Source organism: Tauraco erythrolophus, chromosome 4 (genome assembly GCF_009769465.1).
Source record: "Tauraco erythrolophus isolate bTauEry1 chromosome 4, bTauEry1.pri, whole genome shotgun sequence".
Classification (NCBI taxonomy): Eukaryota; Metazoa; Chordata; class Aves; order Musophagiformes; family Musophagidae; genus Tauraco; species Tauraco erythrolophus.
Window position 1 is genome coordinate 3,892 of NC_141468.1, and position 18,646 is coordinate 22,537.

At 45.0% G+C, this 18,646-nt stretch overlaps 1 protein-coding gene across 2 annotated transcripts in view; it reads left to right on the plus strand.

Annotated features, from left to right (window-relative positions):
* The first annotated feature begins 255 nt into the window (after positions 1-255).
* Positions 256-18,646, plus strand: part of GOLGB1 (golgin B1) — a 43,715-nt gene continuing 25,324 nt past the window's right edge. The window contains exons 1-9 of one of the 2 annotated variants that reach the window (XM_086609718.1): positions 256-348; positions 972-1,124; positions 2,725-2,875; positions 8,832-8,992; positions 11,427-11,549; positions 11,988-12,101; positions 13,795-14,206; positions 14,891-14,982; positions 15,316-15,397. In XM_086609718.1, coding sequence (XP_086465844.1) covers positions 259-348; positions 972-1,124; positions 2,725-2,875; positions 8,832-8,992; positions 11,427-11,549; positions 11,988-12,101; positions 13,795-14,206; positions 14,891-14,982; positions 15,316-15,397 — 1,378 coding nt within the window. In that variant the 5' untranslated portion in view covers positions 256-258. Of the gene's footprint in view, positions 349-971; positions 1,125-2,724; positions 2,878-8,831; positions 8,993-11,426; positions 11,550-11,987; positions 12,102-13,794; positions 14,207-14,890; positions 14,984-15,301; positions 15,398-18,646 lie in introns of both variants that reach the window. The other variant, XM_086609717.1, reaches the window with a different exon arrangement.

Here is an 18,646-nt window from a genome sequence, read left to right on the forward strand (position 1 = left end):
GTGAAGGTATCCGCATGTCTTACCAGCACATCTTTGGCTTTCATGTTCAGAGAATCTGGCTGCTGTTGTTAGCATGATCATTTTTTTTTTTTGATCCTGAGGTTTTACTTTCGCTCTTCTCTTATGGCAGAGGAAATGTTTTCCCTGTAAGCCTCATCACCTCTATAACATTAGAGATCTGCATGAAGGGATGCTTATTCTTCTTGGCAGTTTTGACTTTCTAACTGTATTCTGACTCTGTTTTGTTTTAGGCTGAAGATGCTGAGCCGTTTGTCAGGTTTAGCAAGTACTGTTTTACAAGAGCTGTCAGGTGATGATGGAGATGCAGTTACTGAATCTTCTATTGCTGTAAGTACAGTGCTCTCTAAAGACTTCCAGATTTTATTGAGAATTAGTTTGGGGAGTGTGAATCATTTGACTGCAGTGAGGATTGTTTCTTGCTTCTTCATTGCTGAGCACTAGACTGAGCTCTCATTCCACTCTGCTTCTCCTATATTCCTGACCTCTTAAGTCAACACTTTTGTGGGGCATACCATAATCTCCTTAGTTTCAACGTCTCGAGGTGATCCTAGAAAACAAACTAGAATTAGGGTGAAGAAAGACTCTTAAGAGTACTAATGATTCCATGCAGCAGAAAGGGGAGCTCTGCCTGATTGGGTGACAGTGGATGCTGCCCTTTGGTACTTGAGACAGTGGATAGTGTGTGAGTCATAGAGTTTCTCCAGTGCCACTCGTTTCAGATTTGCTGGTGTTGTGTTCAGCAGAGGTGCTCACTTTTTGTGTGTTGACTCGTGGGTATCCTGAGCTTTCCTACTGGTTTCACCTAATTGTGTATAGTTCTATAGGCTATGTGAAATGCTTGTGAGGAAGAGAGTGCAGCATTTAGGAGTGGAACTGAAGATGTCATTTGGATGCTGTACTGCAGTCTGTTTAGACTTTTTTCCTCCAGAGCACTTGTTTCACTGTTTCAGGTACAAGCTTTAGAGCCAAAAGCAGAAAGCATGGAGGAGGCACCTGAGGAGCTATTGGAGCGCCTAGCCCAAACAGAAGAACTAGTTGTTCAGCTAAAGGATTTGATCCGAGAAAAGGATGCCCTGATCCAGCAAAAAGAAGCTGCACTCAAGGTATTATTTCTTTCACTGGGGACCTGGGAGCAAGAATAAAATGCTGATTCAGCTTTCTGTGCAAGCCAGTCTCTGGTTTCTTTTGAACGTTTGAGACACACGCACTACTAGATGTGTCACTTCCAGAGACTTATTGGAATCCAAAGAATGGACCCTAACCCAAGAGACGTAGGATAGCTGCTGTTCGTTTTGCTTAGGGGCAATTCCTTCTAGAGTAGATAAGTTACATCCAAGTTATGTAGCATTTTGTCTCAAAGCTCCTCGAGGCCCAGGCAGATTCCTGATGGCTCTAATAAATACCGATATCTTTTGTGTGAGGTTTTTCTTTCCCCACATCAGGGTGTTTGAGACAAAGGCAGCAGGCTGTGTTGCAGTTGCCCAGCAGTCCGGTGGTTTTACTGCACACAACCAAAGATATGTATTGCACACCCTGAGTCATGTCGTGATAGGACAAGGGGCAATGGCTTTAAACTGAAAGAGGGCAGATTTAGATTAGATCTAAGGAAGATATTCTTCCCTCTGAGGGTGGTGAGGCACTGGAACAGGTTGCCCAGAGAAGTTGTAGATGCCCCATCCCTTGAAGTGTTCAAGACCAGGTTGGATGAGGTTTTGGGCAACCTGGTGTAGTGGAGGGTTTCCCTGCCCATGGCAGGGGAGTTGGAACTAGATGATCTTTGAGGTCCCTTCCAACCCAAACCATTCTGTGATTCTATGATTCTATGACATGAGAGAAAGAGCAGTTACTTGATATGGTGTTGGGGAACTGCATATAGGAGAGGAAGTCAAACTGAGTTTGTACTAACTGCCAGAAGTCCTGTGAGTGATCTGTACCTTGAATAGAAAGTGCTAGAGCATAGAATCATAGAATCATTTAGGTGGGAAGAGAACTTGAAGATTGTCGGGTCCAAACGGTAAACTTACACTGCCAAGTTCACCACTAAACCATGTCCCTCAGCACCACATCTACACGTATTTTAAATACCTCCAGGGATGGTGACTCCATCACTTCCCTGGGCAGCCTGTTCCAATGCCTGACAACCCTTTCAGTGAAAAAATGTTTCCCAATATCCAATCTAAACCTGCCCTGGCACGACTTGAGGCTATTTCCTCTTGTTGTGTTGCTTGTTAACTTGGGAGAAGAGCTTGACCCCCACCTTGCTACAGCTTTCTCTCAGGTAGTTGTAGAGATCGATGGGGTCTCCCCGAGCCCCCTTTTCTCCAGGCTGAACACTCCCAGTTCCCTCAGCCCCACTCCACGTCACATGTGTGCTCCAGACCCTTCACCAGCTCCGTTGCCCTTCTCTGGACATGCTCCAGCACCTCCATGTCCTTCTTGTCGTGAGGGGCCCAAAACTGAACACAGGATTCAAGGTGCAGCCTCGCCTGTGCCAAGTGCAGGGGAGAAGCTAACTATTTTGCTGTGTATAGTGTTTCAGAGCAAATTTGTTTCCTGGATGTGTTTTAATTAGCACTGTAACTGGGGTGGCAGGTTTGGACAAAGAACAGCAGACTGGCAAATTCTGTACCTTTTCCAAGTGGTGCTTTCAGGGTGGTAGCAGTGGAATTTTAAGTGCAGTCAGTTTGTATCCTTCTTTTACAGGAAGAGCGAGAGGCTGCAGACGCTAAGCTGATGAAGCTTAAACTTCAGGCCAAAGCCAAACTGGCCTCTCTGAACAAACGCATTGAGGAGCTGACAGAGAAGGGATCACCATTGCCTGCACAGACCTTATCAGAAGAGGAAGTGTGTCCCAAGGTTGGGAGAACAGGGCTGCTTAAAAGCTGTTAGCCTCTGCTGATAATCTGGTGCCATCCTACACTTTAGGTCCCCGTGAGCTAGCAGGTCCTGTCGCTCTTGGTAACAGGACATTCATAGTTCCAGCAAGGATGAGCAGCCCTGAGGAAAAGGACTTGGGAGTGCTGGTGGATGAGAAGCTCAACATGAGCCGTCAATGTGCGCTGGCAGCCCAGAAAGCCAACCGTGTCCTGGGCTGCATCAAAAGCAGCGTGGGCAGCAGGTCGAGGGAGGGGATTCTGCCCCTCTGCTCTGCTCTCCTGAGACCCCCCCTGCAGTGCTGCCTTCAGCTCTGGGGTCCTCAACACAAGAAGGACATGGAGCTGCTGGAGCAGGTCCAGAGGAGGCCACAAAGATGATCTGAGGGCTGGAACACCTCTGCTCTGGAGACAGGCTGAGAGAGTTGGGGCTGTTCAGCCTGGAGAAGAGAAGGCTCCGGAGTGATCTTATAGCAGCTTTCCAGTACCTAAAGGGGGCCTACAGGAAAGCTGGAGAGGGACTTTTTGCAAGGGTGTGTAGTGACAGGACAAGGGGCAATGGCTTTGAACTGAAAGAGGGCAGATTTCGATGATCTAAGACAGAAATTCTTCACTGTGAGGTTGGTGAGGTACTGGCACAGGTGGCCCAGGGGAGTTGTGGCTGCCCCATCCCTGGCAGTGTTCAAGGCCAGGTTGGATGAGGCTTTGGGCAACCTGGTGTAGTGGAGGGTGTCCCTGCCCATGGCAGAGGGCTTGGAACTAGATGATCTTTGAGGTCCCAAACCGTTCTATGATTCTATGATGTCTGTGCTGTAGGAGGCTGGTCTGTCCAGCTTCCTTGTACTGCAGATGCCCTTGGAGTACACAACTTGATCTCCTCAAGGGTGTGGGCTGGTTTCACTCTGTGTACCTTCAGTAATCTGTTGTAGCTAGGTTCTTTCCTGCAGGAGTCACATGTCTATCTTAGCTGTAAGTTTGAAAATGTTATCTGTCATGTGAGTACAGCAAAGAGTGGGAAGGTTGGCTGAAAGTGGGAAGGTTGGCTGAAATACAAGACCAAGGAGGTTATTAAAATTGAAAGGCAATAACTTAAATGTTTTTGAAAAAATTATATTTTCCAGCCATGTAGCTTCCCGTGCCACCATAAAGTTTTATGGTTAACAAACCATGATTGTGTCAAGTTAGGTAAAAAAATGAGGAGAAAGCATCATGGTGTACCAAGACATTGAAGAAGCTGTTGGCTGCTAGCTAGAAACTCCCATCGGGGCTTGTAATTTTTGAAAACTTAAAAGTATTCTGGTGACCACATAGTTTTCTTTAAGAAGTCAGTAATATGAGGCAAGGGAAATGTGACGGAAGTCCAAACAGATTGCAGGACATCACACGATATTCGTTAAACCAGAGAAGATAAGGGTTGTTTGAAACATTTTCTAAAAAAGCTTAAAAGATTATAGGAAACATTAAAGGGTGAGTGTGAGAGGTGACTACTAATGGGCTGAAGATTGGTTCCATGACTTGTGCTCACTGTTTTTGGTCGATGACATCATAAGATCATATAAATGTGCTACTGTAATTCACTTTACAATACAATCTTGATCATCTTTCTCAATGCAAAGCAGCGTTTGGTTTTCGTACAGGAAGAATAGGATGATCTTGTGAGATAGTATAAAAATAAAGCAAAATTTAACGAGTGCAAGATCAAGCATTTGTGGTGCCTTGCCACTGTGTACTGCCAGGCTGTTTCAAACATGCCCTGGCCGCAGGGGCCGGCGGGGCCCTGGCGGCCGCTCGGCTGTGTCACCTCGCGCTGCTCTCCTGCTGCTGAGGCTGCTTTGGCCTATTGCTCTGTAGCACGTGCCGTCGCGTTACTTTGTGTAGACTTGCTGTTACGGACTAAGGAGTGTTCTTGCTTCAAAATTCAAAGTTATCAGTTGAAGAAGGCAAAATGAGAGAAAGCTTATCTGTTAATCACCATGATGCAGACTTTAAAAAGAGGCCTGCTCTTTTTTTATGTAAGGCAAACAGTTATCCTTCCAACTGCTGTACTAGGTGGCAAGGCCTCATGTGGAGTGTTGTCATGTTCTGTTCACCTGGAATTGGAAAGATAAAATCTGAGAGCAGCAAAAGAATTTCCATTCTCCCATCATGTTAGTAGCTGCTTTTACTAGACCCTCAGAATAGCTTGGCTACTTGGGCAGCCAAAGGTGGAGAGGAAACATCGTTTCTTTCTACAGTTGTGTGAGGGAGGTAAGCACCAAGAAAGTGGGAGACTTAAACTGAAAGGACAGTACTGACATGTGAGTGGATGAGTGTAAATTAACCAGGAAGAAAAATGGCCTTCTAATTAGAGGAGTGAGGTCTTGATATGGTGTCCAGTGGAAATGGTGTGGACCAGAGTCTTCCTGGTTTGGGGCTAGAACATCATTTAAGAGAAATGATGCTAGGGCAGTTATCTGCAGTATTATGTATTTGACCCAGAAAACACTTTCCAGGTACTTTCTTGTAAGGTTAGACCTACTGGGAAGCTACAGATTCGTTTATAAGTATTTCTCCAAGTAGATGCTGTCTTGAGTAATGGTGATATTTCCTAGACAAGTACTCTGTCTCATTTGAAGATGAGAAATTTAGGTTAGGGTTGCATGTTGTGCTGAGGTATTGAACGTTAGTGTTTCCTCTTGGAAATCATGAGGGATAAATATAGCAAAGGGCTTTTTTTTTCCTGTCCATGGTGGGGACCTCATAGGAAGGCTGTATTTTAAATATCTAATTGGTACTATTACTTTCTGGGACTTTAACAGACCCTCATTTTCAGGATAATCAAAATACTGGCTTCTGTCTTTCTGTTAAGTAATTAGTATTTATGTACAGAACAATTGAGTCTCCTTTTAAACTTTGAAAGTGGGTAAACACAAATTATTGTCAGATATAAGAGTTTATACGTTTTGGAAAAACATGGGATTTGAAAGCTGGAGCTCTGGGAACTCTTGGCTGTGCTGCTGTCCTTAACTGTGGCACTCCATGTAGTGGCCAGTGTGCAAAGACTTTATCAGAAGCTTTTCCAAATCTGATTGTAAATATCAATCCTGAAAGCTAATCCCAAGTAGGCAAACTAATCCACCCATCTTTCCCCCCTAGCAACTGCTTTGCCCCAGCCTTATAAATTATGTGTATCCCTGGCTTCTTAAAGCTTCCTGCACTTCTGTTGTTTCTTTTTTTAGCCTGTTCTACTTCTAAGCTTGAGTGTGATTAAAGCTTTCCTTGTCTGTCTTTTCTACTTGCTTCCGAAGACCCTCTTTATAGATGACATGTCTTTTGAGGAACAGTAGCTTCTTACTTATTCTTATTGCACTGACTTACAAGTCTTTCTAAAAGCCTTCATAAATTTTGCAGGGTGGGTTTAAAGGACATAAATACTCTGTAGACTCCATATGTTATTGATGATCTTTGATCCAATATCTGTAACAAGAAAAGGGATACGTTTTGTATATATTCAGTCAAAAATCCCTAGCACTAAGTACTTGAAGTAGTGGGGAGTGCTGACATGACAACAATTTGAAGGATGTCTTTTCTGCTTCTCAGTGACAGTGTTGATATGCTGGACGTAATATGTGACTCTGTGATAAGCAGGTGTACAACTGTGTTGTTGGAGAATTGCTGGCCATGCAGATGGTCTTTGAGACACAAAAAAGAGTGCAGATGTAGGGTGCTAGTATGTCTGACTAGACGTAGTCTAGGCACATAGAATGGTTTGGGTTGGAAGGGACCTGCAAGTTCATCCAGTTCCAACCCCCCTGCCATGGGCAGGGACACCCTCCACTACACCAGGTTGCTCAAAGCCCCATCCAGCCTGGCCTTGAACACTGCCAGGGATGGGGCAGCCACAGCTTCTCTGGGCAACCTGTGCCAGTGCCTCACCCTCAGAGGGAAGAATTTCTTCCTTAGATCCCATCGAAATCTCCCCTCTTTCAGTTTAAAGCTATTGCCCCGTGTCCTGTCACTACACACCGTTGTCCAAAGCCCCTCTCCAGCTTTCTTGTAGTCCCTTCAGGTACTGGAAGGTGCTGGAAGGTCTCCCCGGAGTCTTCTCTTCTCCAGGCTGAACAGCCCCAACTCTCTCAGCCTGTCTCCAGAGCAGAGGTGTTCCAGCCCTCAGATCATCTTTGTGGCCTCCTCTGGACCTGCTCCAGCAGCTCCATGTCCTTCTTGTGTTGAGGACCCCAGAGCTGAAGGCAGCACTGCAGGGGGGGTCTCAGGAGAGCAGAGCAGAGGGGCAGAATCCCCTCCCTCGACCTGCTGCCCACGCTGCTTTTGATGCAGCCCAGGACACGGTTGGCTTTCTGGGCTGCCAGCACGTTGCCGGCTCATGTTGAGCTTCTCATCCACCAGCACTCCCAAGTCCTTTTCCTCAGGGCTGCTCTCAATCCATTCTCCACCCAGCCTGTACTTGTGCATGGGATTGCCCCAACCCACATGCAGGACCTTGCACTTGGCCTTGTTGAACTTCATAAGGTTCTCACAGGCCCATCTCTCCAGCCTGTCCAGGTCCCTGTGGATGGCATCCTTTCCCTCCAGCGTGTCCACAACTCCGCACAACTTGGTGTCATCTGCAAACTTGCTGAGGGTGCACTTGATCTCACTCTCCATGTCACCAACAAAGATGTTAAACGTCACTGACCCCCTGCCTTTGCCTTCTGTGACTTGGGCCGTGCGACTGGAGCTCTTGCCAGTGAAGACTGAGGCAAAAATGTCATTCTGTACATCAGCCTTCTCCAAATCCTGGGTAACCAGGTCTTCTGTTTCCTTTTGGAGAGGCCCCACGCTTTCCCTAGTCCACCTTTTAGCACTGACACGCCTATAGAAGCTTTTCTTGTTGCCCGTGATGTCCCTGGCCAGATTTAACTCTATCAGGGCTTCAGCTTTCCTGACCTGATCTCTGGTTGCTCGGACAATTTCTCTGTATTCTTCCCAGGATACCTGTCCTTGCTTCCACCCCCTGTAGGCTTTCTTTTTGTGTCCGAGTTGGTCCAGGAGCTCCTTGTTCATCCATGCAGGCCTCCTGGTGTTCCTACCTGCCTTCCTCTTTGCTGGGATGCACCACTCCTGAGCTTGGAGGAGGTGATCCATGAATATTATCCAGCTTTCTTGGGCCCCTCTTCCCTCCAGGGCTTTATCCCATTGTACTCTACCGAGCAGATCCCTGAAGAGGCCGAAGTCTGCTCCTGAAATCCAGGGTAGTGAGCCTGCTGTGCACCCTCCTTCCCACCCTAAGGATCTTGAACTCCACATGTTTTATGTGAAATGTCTGAGTTTAAATTTTGTGGTGATAAACAGAGAATTTTGGTGCCTTAGAGTGGAGTAGAACTGATCATTGTCTGCATGTTCCCTTTGCTTATATCTGATGATTCGTTGCTATAAACCCCTTTAGTCTAAAGAGATTTCTGTGGGCATTTTCTGTAGTCTAGAATGCTTAATTGTCTGCCCTTTGTCATGTGGAGAATGTTCTTCTATTGCTAACTAAAAAGTGTTTCATTTCTGGTATTAGAGAAATCTGTGAAATGAAAAAGTCTCACAAATCAAAGTGGTCATATCATAGATTATGTATTATATTTTACTTAGTAATATGATTTACCTTAGTTTATATGGTAAGCATTCATGGTTAATTAGCCATTGCAAAGTGATTTTACGCTTCCCAATTGAAGACATCTTGTGCATATCTACACAGAAATAGGGAGAATAGTTATGAAGTAGGACAACTTCATTTAAAGAAACAAGGAAAATGTGGAGTTTAGGAATTGAGAAATGTAGTAGAAGTAAGTATTGGTTAGAAGTCAAGAGTGCAGTAGCTTTTTAGTTGTGTGGGGTTTTTTTTTAACTGACCGGTAATATTGATGGGTTTACTTTCTTCTGTTTCTTTTCTTCCGACTTCTTTCCACTTGCAATGTCAGAATAACCAAAATTCAAGTGGAGGGCATAGAGAGGAAGCAGAAGCACTAAAAGAGCAGCTCAGAGAGCAAGAGGAGACTGTTCAGGATCTGAAGGAACAGCTGGCTCTAGCCAAAGTGAATCTGAAAGATGCTGAAATCAAGTATGCAGCACAGGTACAGAAATTTTTTTCTATTCATCAGTCTGTGTGTGTGTCTGTGTTTCCCGCCCCACCACTTACACTAACATGATAGAACAGAATAGTTCCTCTGGAAGGGACTTACAATGATCAGGTAGTCCAACGGCCTGACCACTTCAGGGCTGGCGGGAAGTTGAAGCATATTAAGGGCATTGTCCAAATGATTCTTACAACATGTGACCACCCTCTTGGTAAAGATGTTTCCTAATGTCAAGTCTGAACCTTCCCTGACGCAGCTTTGAACCGTTCCCATGCGTCTTGTCACTGGATAATTTGAGAGAGATGGTTGCTCCTGAGGACATGCTGCTGCTAGAGAATGTGGCTAAATCCTGCAGCCAGCCAGAGACAAGGCTGACAAAGTTCCATGCCCCCCAGTCCAGCTGGTAGCGTGGCTGAGAAGGCGTTCTCAGCAGGCGTGCAGGTACGACTCCTGTATGTGTGTGTAGGTGGCCAGCCACACAGGATCACCCAGTACTTACGCACACAGACAGTGCCAGCAGCCTCACCCTGTTCCCCTCTGTGGCAGCTCAGATGACAGAACAGTAAGAACATACACAGATGTACTTAGACGCGCAGCCTGCCCAGTAACTGGCCTCTGGATCCAAGTCTCCCCAGCTGCTGGCATGTGGACATACAAAGCGGCAGGGCCCACAGCTCAACTCCAGCTGCTGGTACGGACCCATGGCTCACACACATGTGCACAGAGCTGGCTGGCATTCCTCTGGTCCCTGCAATAGCCAACTCCCCTGTGCTGGCTTGCTTTTAGCAAAATGCATGTGTTAGTGCATGGACACACCCCCACCCACCACCACACCTGACCAGGGCTCCCCTGGCCCCTTCAGTAGCCAACCCCCTGTGGTCTTATCCTTAGAGAAGCACAGACACACAGGTGCACCCTCACCAGGACTCCCCTGGTCACTCTGGTAGCCAACCTCCCTGTGTTCTTGGCCTTGGAGATGCACAGGTGTGCACATGCACACAGCTGACGAGGGTTCCCCTGGTCTCTCTAGTAGCCAGCTCCCTTATTCACACCCTTTGGCCAATGTCCGGCCCATTCCTGGCCAGCAATCCCAGAGCAGGAAAATCCTGAAACTGCAGTCCTGGGTGAGAGAGAGAGAGTAGGCCTCAGGAGCAGAACGACGGGCGAGACCCTGCAGGGATGGCAACCGCTGAGAAAGAGAGACCGTCCCCAACAAACTGTCCAATTTATAGTGAGCGTGACGTTACATGGTATAGAGTACCCATTTGCCAATTCAGGTGTCAGTTGCTCTGGCCACACATCTTCCAGGTTCTTGAACATCTGGGTCATTAGGAAAAACAAGTTGAAAAGTTCTTGATCACTATGGATACCTGCATACTGCGACTGGCTATTACCAACTTTCTTCTCACTGCTTTGGGTGCTGCAGTCGTCTTAAAAATGCAGCTTACTTTAGAACTGTAGCTTTTCATGATTCTATCCCAGCGAAAGCAGAACAAGTAAGAAGACAGGACAGACTGCTGATCAGGTGCAGGGCATGGCCAGACAAGCGTATTGAGCAGCTACTGTTGGCATAACTAGCCTTTTATAGTTCCCTTACCCTCTGTTTTTTTGGTTTTATTCCTCCTCACATCACCTTGGTCCATCCATTTCTCTGCCTTTGGTTCCTCCTCTGAATGTTCCATAAGCCTTTCACAATGCCAAAGTGCCCTTCACGTGTGTCTCTCAGGATGTCCTGTATCCCCAGGCAGCAACCACCCCTGGTGCAAGAGGTGCTCTGCACTTAAGTCATGTTGGTGGGTTTCATGCTTGGACAATAAGACTGATGGCTCTCTGAGGAGGAGGGGAGCCGCCTCTGAAAGGGCCTGGACAGGGTGTCTCTTCCGAAGAGTCGGAATTTGGGTTCTTCTCTGTCTGCCATTGCCGTTCTGTGATGGGTTTTGCAATAGCTGGGGCAGAGTATTCTTTCAGCTCCCAGACCTGCCATTGCCCCTCTGTGTTCTACTGTATATGTGCAGAGGAGCTTTTTGTCGCGTAATGTAGCAGCTGTTATGTTACATTGCATTTATTTATGGAAAGATTTTTGTTAATACTCTGAATTGTAGGTTTAGCTTTTGATCTGTGAATTGGGCTGCATGCTGTACAAGTAAAAACCCAGGAGTTTTATGAACTTGGAATTATATAGTAATCATCTTTTATCATTTGCATATTTGTAGATGAAATTCTATGGGTTTTGCTGAGATCTGAAATACTATCACTTAATACATATGTATTAGTAGGATAAAGATACTGTTTGACCAAGGTTACATATAGGATTATCAAGCTGAAGACCTCATCACACACATAATATGCTGGTGCATCCTGAAAGCAAGCCTGCCTGTCTGTCAAGCTCATAACCTTTTTTTTTAATTTATTTTGTGTCTTACGTTTTCAGCTGAGCTCCCTGCAGGAAGTGATTCAGGAGAAGGAAGCTCTCCTAGAAGAGCAGGTTCACCAGCACCAGACTGAATTGCTCAAGATGGTGGCCCAGTCAGATATGGAAGCAGAGATGCAGCAGGTATGTTTGATATAATAACCTTATTACGGGAGGAGAAAGGAAAAGAAATCTTACCAGTCTGAAAACACCCTTGAGAGAGCAGTTCTTATCAAAGTAACTCAGAAGGGGTGAGAAGAGAGATGATTTGATTGTTTGGGGATTTTTGGATGCTGGTTTGGACTTTCAGAGTCCTTACTTCCATCTGTTGATTTGCTATCTGTTGAAAAGAAAGAACAGAAAAAAAATAGTATTAATTTTTTGTGCTCCTGTTCCCTATTTGTGAAACAATGCTGAGCAGTTCCTACTGCACCAGGGCTCCAGAGTAAGTATCAAAAAAAAAAGTTATTCAGGCTATTAAAGTAACTGTGTTATGAAAACTAGGTGTATGGATGAAAGTAGGAAATCCAGCCACCTTATGTTAGCCTCCCAGACCCTGGCATAGCACTGTCTGTCTCACAGAACCTGCGTACGCTTCAGAGACAGCTGGAGGAGCAGGAAGCAGCTCTGCTGGGACGAACTCAGGTGGTAGAATTGCTACAGCAGGAATTACACGCTGCTAAACAACAAAACCAGGTACCTTTTCATGCTTTGCTTATTGCCTTACTCTCATATGTAAGTGGTGGATGGGGCCTTTGTCAGTAGCTCAGAAGTTACCAGATTAGCTTATTCCTGGCACCTGGTTTCCAGCATGAAATCAGCTTGGGGGGGCTCCCTCAGTTCAGGTTTTAGAGCTGCAGGTCTGTATGCATAGCTTGTAGCATGTCCAGCCAAACAACAGGGATAGGGATGCTGCAGCAGCCATCTCTAGTGACCTGGATTCTGGGCAGGTGGACAGGGACAAAATCTATCCATACTCCACGCTGCTGACTGATAACGTGCGAAGCCATCAAATACGCAATGCTTTGCCTAAGACCAAAGTACCAAACAGTGCTGCTGTAGCTACACTGTTTCTGGACTGCAGTATCCAGGCCACATCAGAACATAGATATTCTTTGGTATGTCTCGCTGAGAACTTGCTAACATGATGGCACAGCTTCTGGAGTGGTATTGGCTCTCGCTCAATCATTTTGGAGTGTGAAGAGAACAAGATCAAGTCCGTGCATAGGTGACTATATACACATGTGCTTCTTGCGACAGGGTTTAGTATGCAATCTCTTAAAAGGCTTGTATGCAGATATGTGATGAGTGTATTTTTATTTTTTTCCAATATCTGAACTTCTGAAAATAATTCTCCATCCTTTTAGAAAAGGCTTATACTGTATCAGTCTCATGTTAGTAGACTGCACAATCTCCAGCCAGTCTAGTGCTGAACCTCCTTTTGATAACTTTTACACACTTATGCACCACTCTTATTTTTTCGCGTGCGTCCCAGCCAGGCACAGTAGTGAGACCTCTTACCACCAGGAAGAGGTGAAGAACCTCTGTGAGCCGACTTGTGCTCAATACTGATTACATTGCCCACCAGGGTGTTTCAGGGAGTGGTGACATGGATGTCTTCATGGCATGGTTGTTGGGGTCCTCTGACTCCTTTTCTGTGTCTCTGACTCCCCTCATGCACATTATATGGTCAGAGGGACACCCTGGTACACGTATAAACTTGAGGCCATGCGGCTGAACCTTCTCTTCCTACCCATAAAGTAAAGGGAGCTCCTCACCTGCCTCCTCCTGAAACTGTGACCATCCACAGCTCTGGGAGGAGAAAGTTTGACAAAAGGAATTCTGGCAAGTGTAGGGTCTGTTTCTTTTCTTGGTTGTCTTAAATCTCTGCTCAGCGCCGACCAGCTTTCTGGGATCTTTCTTGAAGCAATGGGCAATGTGTTACCTCCAGTTTCCTATTTCAGCATTTTTGACCTCCTTTCATATACACGCTTTTGTTCTGCTTTTTAATTGTACTCTATAATTGTTGAGTTCTTCCTCTTCTGTTTTAGTCCTTCCCTTTTTGGGAAGCTTTCTTTCCTCTAAAGGAGAGCTCATGGCCACTGTTTTACTATTTCTTTCCTCTGCATTCTCCTGCTCTAAATTAAGACCTTCCTTTACTAAAATTGAGAGTTCTCGTTCCTCCCAGCATTCCTTTCCTGCAATTTGCAGATAGTTAAGCAGTTTCTTTCTAACAAATTGAGATTTCTGCCATATTTATTTCCTTCTTTCTGGTGCGTAGATATTTGAAAAAGATTTAATGGAAATTTTAAAATATAATTCAGATACTTTGCTTTGACGATGTATTGAACTAGTTGAGAGTTAGATTAATTTCCATATCCTTTTACAGACACTCCTAGATCAGTGCCAGAAGATGGAAGTGGATCTATGCTCTCTGAGAGATGTGCTAGATGCAGAGAGACGAGAGTCTCAGGATCTCAGAGAGAAGATGGAGCTGGAACTAGCTGAGAGGAAGCTGTCCTCCCATCGCTTGCAGGAGGAGGTGCAGTGTCTCTCAGAACAGCTGGAAGACGCAAGAAGAGCACAAGCCGAATTAGAGATGAAGTATAAAGACCTGGAGCGGGACCAAAGGCTGGAGGTGGAAGAGAAAAACCTGCAGATCAGTTGTCTTAAAGTGGCTGAGCAAGAGCTGCAGTCTAGCCATGCTGCCCTTGTAGCTGAAAATGATCAGCTGAAACGGGATGTTGGCCAGCTGTTGGTGTTGTCTGCTGAAAACAGTGCTACAATACGGAAACTGCAGGGTGAGCAAGCACAGCACTTTGGTGAAGCAGGTTCTCAAGAGCTTAAGGATCATTGGATTGCCTTCTTTTTGACTTTGTCTTTATAGTAGCTCATAAGAACGTCTTGATGTACCAGTTCCTAGTTGCTGGGGAACATAGGAGTGGTTGTAGTGTATCAAACTAAAGGTCTCTCTAGTGCCATCCCACCTTTCTGTCTTTGTCAGTGACCAAAGCCGGTTGCAAGAGGAGAAGCAGAAGAGTAGGGCAGCGTATGTGGTGCTTTCCTTGTGTACTGTCCCAGCCTATGATCTTTTGGGGCTTATGGATTTCTTGAGCTAGATGTGGGGGGTTTTTAATTAATTTTAATAACTTGTTGGATTTTTTTCTGTTGACTTATGAAAGATCTTTTTAGATGTGCCCCATTCTTCAGAGTCTGAGTTTCTACTGAAATTACAAGTAAAACAACCAAGGAAAGCAAACTGTATCATTTTTACTGTAGGCCTGTATTAAAGCTAACAACATTGATCTTGCCTCAAGCTATTATTTCGAATCGACTTTTGTTCCAGCTCCTCTATGGCCCAAAACTGAAGCAGTAACTGAGAGATAAGGAATATCATGTACTATTATGCATATGTGTTAAACTGAGTATATTTCAGCAGAAAAAGGCAAAACCACACCTAAACTCCCTTTTTTCCCCTCCAGCAGATGATCTTGTACAGAAACCTGGAGAATTTGTCTGCTGTCAGAATGAACTGAAATCCCAGTCAGTAGTGCAGGTGCGTGAATTGAACAAACAAGTCTGATCTTTTCATATGAATCTCTTGAATGTGTGGAGGAACTGAAGCTGAAAGAAAATTTTGGAATTCCTTTTTTTATGAAGTATTGCTTGAGAAAGGCTTTTATGGATTCTCTCAGCTAATGGGCAGACATGTTATGACAATTGAAGCCTGGGAAGAAATAGGAGTCAATTTGGGTAATTTAAAAGTTGCCAGTTGATTTTTTTTTTTTTTTTTTTTAAAAAAAAGGTTAACTGGAAGATCAAAGATTAATGTGTATGTATAAACTGCATTGAAATTTATCATTGAAATTTATCTTTCTCCCCTCCCTCCTATGTTTAAACAACTTCACAGGAAAAAATAATAGATCAGGAAGATCGAAATGAGACTTCACTCCTACCCACAGAAAACTTGGAAGGACAGAATACTGAAGGTAGTGTGATTATCTTACCTATTTTAATATTCTTAAAATACTTAAGAATTATTCTTGTCTATTTTTAGGTAAGAAACATGTCCGTGGTTGCTGGTTCATTACACTTTCATTGCCAAGATCTTAAATAGTATAGAATTCTTTCAAGTGGTTAAAGTAGAATTTAATTGTAAAAGAAAAAGCAACTATTTGAACCTCAGGCAGTGAACAGACTGACAGAAACAAATGAGTAAACCATCTGGAATTATTAAAAAGACTGGGCAGTGCATCGTAGACCTGCCTGCATGATGGTGGTGCGTGATACGAAGCGACAGTTGGTGTTTTGGCCGTGAGACGGAGTGGGGAGAGCTGTTACCTGTATGGTTCACGTGCTTCATGTTCCTGCATGTGTGATCTATGGTGATAGGTGCAAAGAACTTGGAGGAGACATGAAAAAGCTAGGATGAAGGCAAGGATGGTAATATTATGTGATTGCAGGCTTTTCCAGAAAAGGGCACCAAGGTTAGCTTCATTGTAATAGGGCATATTAAGTTCAATGAACAGTTTTGGTTTATTTGGGTTTTTGTTCCATTAATGTCAGTTATGCCTGGGGATGGTAGAATATATTTTGTATTCCAAGGCACTGTACACTGGGACATTCTTAGATTGTACAAAATAAGATATAACTGAAGTGGTAGCTCCTCCTTGATACAAAATACTGACAATCTGCTGCTGGTGCTTCAGGGCCTTATTTTTGATCACTTTTGCTGAAACAGTAAAGGGTTCATACATATGCTACATGGAGAAAAAAAGACAATTAATTTGATTTTGAGTGTCTAGGCATGTAGACTGGTAGTGGCAATATCACCACCCTGTCAGAGTTGTAGTATAAAAAGATGAGTTCCCACAGTTTTTGACTTTAGAGTGTGGTGCGCTATGGCAATAGGCTGTCTTGGTTACTGCAGAAATAGATTCCTTTTACTTCCTGTCATTCAGATATAGACCCTCTGTGTAAGAATCCTGATGGAGGAATAATCACCAAAAAAACAGATTCCTGCAGTCCTAGAACATCTCCATTCTCTCTTTTTATTCTATGAACTCAGAAATTCAGGTCCTTAACGGACTTCAAGACATCATTTAGAATCACAGAATGGTTTGGGTTGGGAGAGACTTTTAAAGATCATCTAGTCGAACCCCCCTGCTCTGGTCAGGGACATCCTTCACTAGATCAGGTTGCTCAAAGCCTTGTCCACCCTGACCTTGAACATGTCCAATGATGGGGCAACTGACAACTACTCTGGGCAATCCAAAGAGAAGAAGCCCTCTTGAAAGGCTGCAATAAGGCCCCCGTGGAGCCTTCTTTCTCCAGGCTGAAAATCCCCAAGTCTCTCAGCCTTTCTTCACAGGAGATATGTTCCAGCCTTCTGATCACTTTCATGGCCCTCCTCTGGAGTCACTTTAACAGATCCATATCCGTCTTGTACTGGGAGACCCCAGAACTGGGCACAGTACTCCAGGTAGGGTCTCATGAGAGTAGAGTAGGGGGCAAGAATTGTCTCCCTCAACCTGCTGCCCACTCTTCTTTAGATGCAGCCCAGGATATGATTGACTTTCTCAGCTGCAAGTGCACGTTGCTGGCTCCTGTCCATTTTTTTGTTTATCAGTATCCCCAAGTCCTTCTCAGGCCTGCTCTCAGTCCATTCATACCCTAGTCTGTATTGATACTGGGGATTGACCCAACCTATGTGCACTTGGCGTTGTTGAACTTCATGAGGTCTGCATGGGCCCACTTGTCATGGTCCCCCTACATGGCATCCCACTCCTCGAGCAAATCAACTGCACCGCTCAGCTTGGTGTGATCTGCAGGCTTGCTGAGGGTGCACTCAATCCCACTGTCTGTCGTGAATGAAGATAGTAAATAGTGTGGTCCCAGTATGGACCCTTGAGGGACACCACTCATTACTAGTTTCCACTTGAACATTGAGCCATTGACTACAACTTTTTGCACGCAGCCATCCAGGCGGTTCCTTATCCATGTAACAGTTCATCCGTCAAACTCATATCTCTGCAATTTAGTGGCAAGAATGTTGGGAGGACCATATCAAAGGCCTTAAGGAAGTCCAGTTTTTAATCTGATTTCATACCCTGAGTTAGGATTGAGTATATTCAAAATGTACCTGGAAGGCTTTCATGAGCTTTCTTAAAAAGCAGGTCCTTCCTCCACTGAAAGAAATTCCACTTGAAAAATGCAGTGACTTTTAGAGCTTCACTGTCATGTTATGTAAAAAGTCTTTCCCAATGCATGTTTACCAGCCTGTTTGCTTCAAACCAAGTTTTTTTTGTTGTAATTCTACTTCCAGTGAGCATCTTGAACCCTGCATTACTGACATTTTTTAACATTTTAAACACTGGGAAATGTAATTTCTTTAAAAAAGCATGAAAAGATTAAATAGAAAAATGTAAAAATTCATCATCTTTAAAACCTTCTCTGTAGGTTCTAAAGAATTTGTTACTTCATTTCCTGATGACTTTCTAGTTTGTCAGTCTTATTTAAAGACTGAAATGGTGTCTGTTGGTATCAAATGTAAATGGAAGCTTTCTTGTCGTAGAATCATGGAACAATTTGGGTTGGAAGGGACCTTAAAGATCAGTGCCAACCCCCCTGCCATGAGCAGGGTCACCCTCCACTACACCAGGTTGCTCAAAGCCCCATCCAGCCTGGCCTTGAACACTTCCAGGGATGGGGCAGCCACAGCTTCTCTGGGCAGCCTGTTCCAGTGCCTCACCACCCTCACAGTGAAGAATTTCTTCCTTAGATCTAATGTAAGTCTCCCCTCTTTCAGTTCAAAGCCATTGCCCCGTGTCCTGTCACTGCACACCCTTGTAAAAAGTCCCTCTCCAGCTTTCCTCTAGGCCCCCTTTAAGTACTGGAAAGCTGCAATAAGATCACCCCGGAGCCTTCTCTTCTCCAGGCTGAACAGCCCCAACTCTCCCAGCCTGTCTCCATAGCAGAGGTGCTCCAGCCCTTGCATCATCTTCGTGGTCTCCCTGTGGACTTGCTCCAGCAGGTTGATGTCCTTTTTATGTTGGGGGCCCCAGAGCTGGACGCAGCACTGCAGGGAAGGGGGTCTCACGAGAGCAGAGCAGAGGGGCGGAATCACCTCCCTTGATCTGCTGGCACCACTGCTTTGATGCAGCCCAGGACACAGTTGGCTTTCTGGGCTGCAAGTGCACATTGGCAGCTCATGTTGAGCATTTCATCACCCAACACGCCCA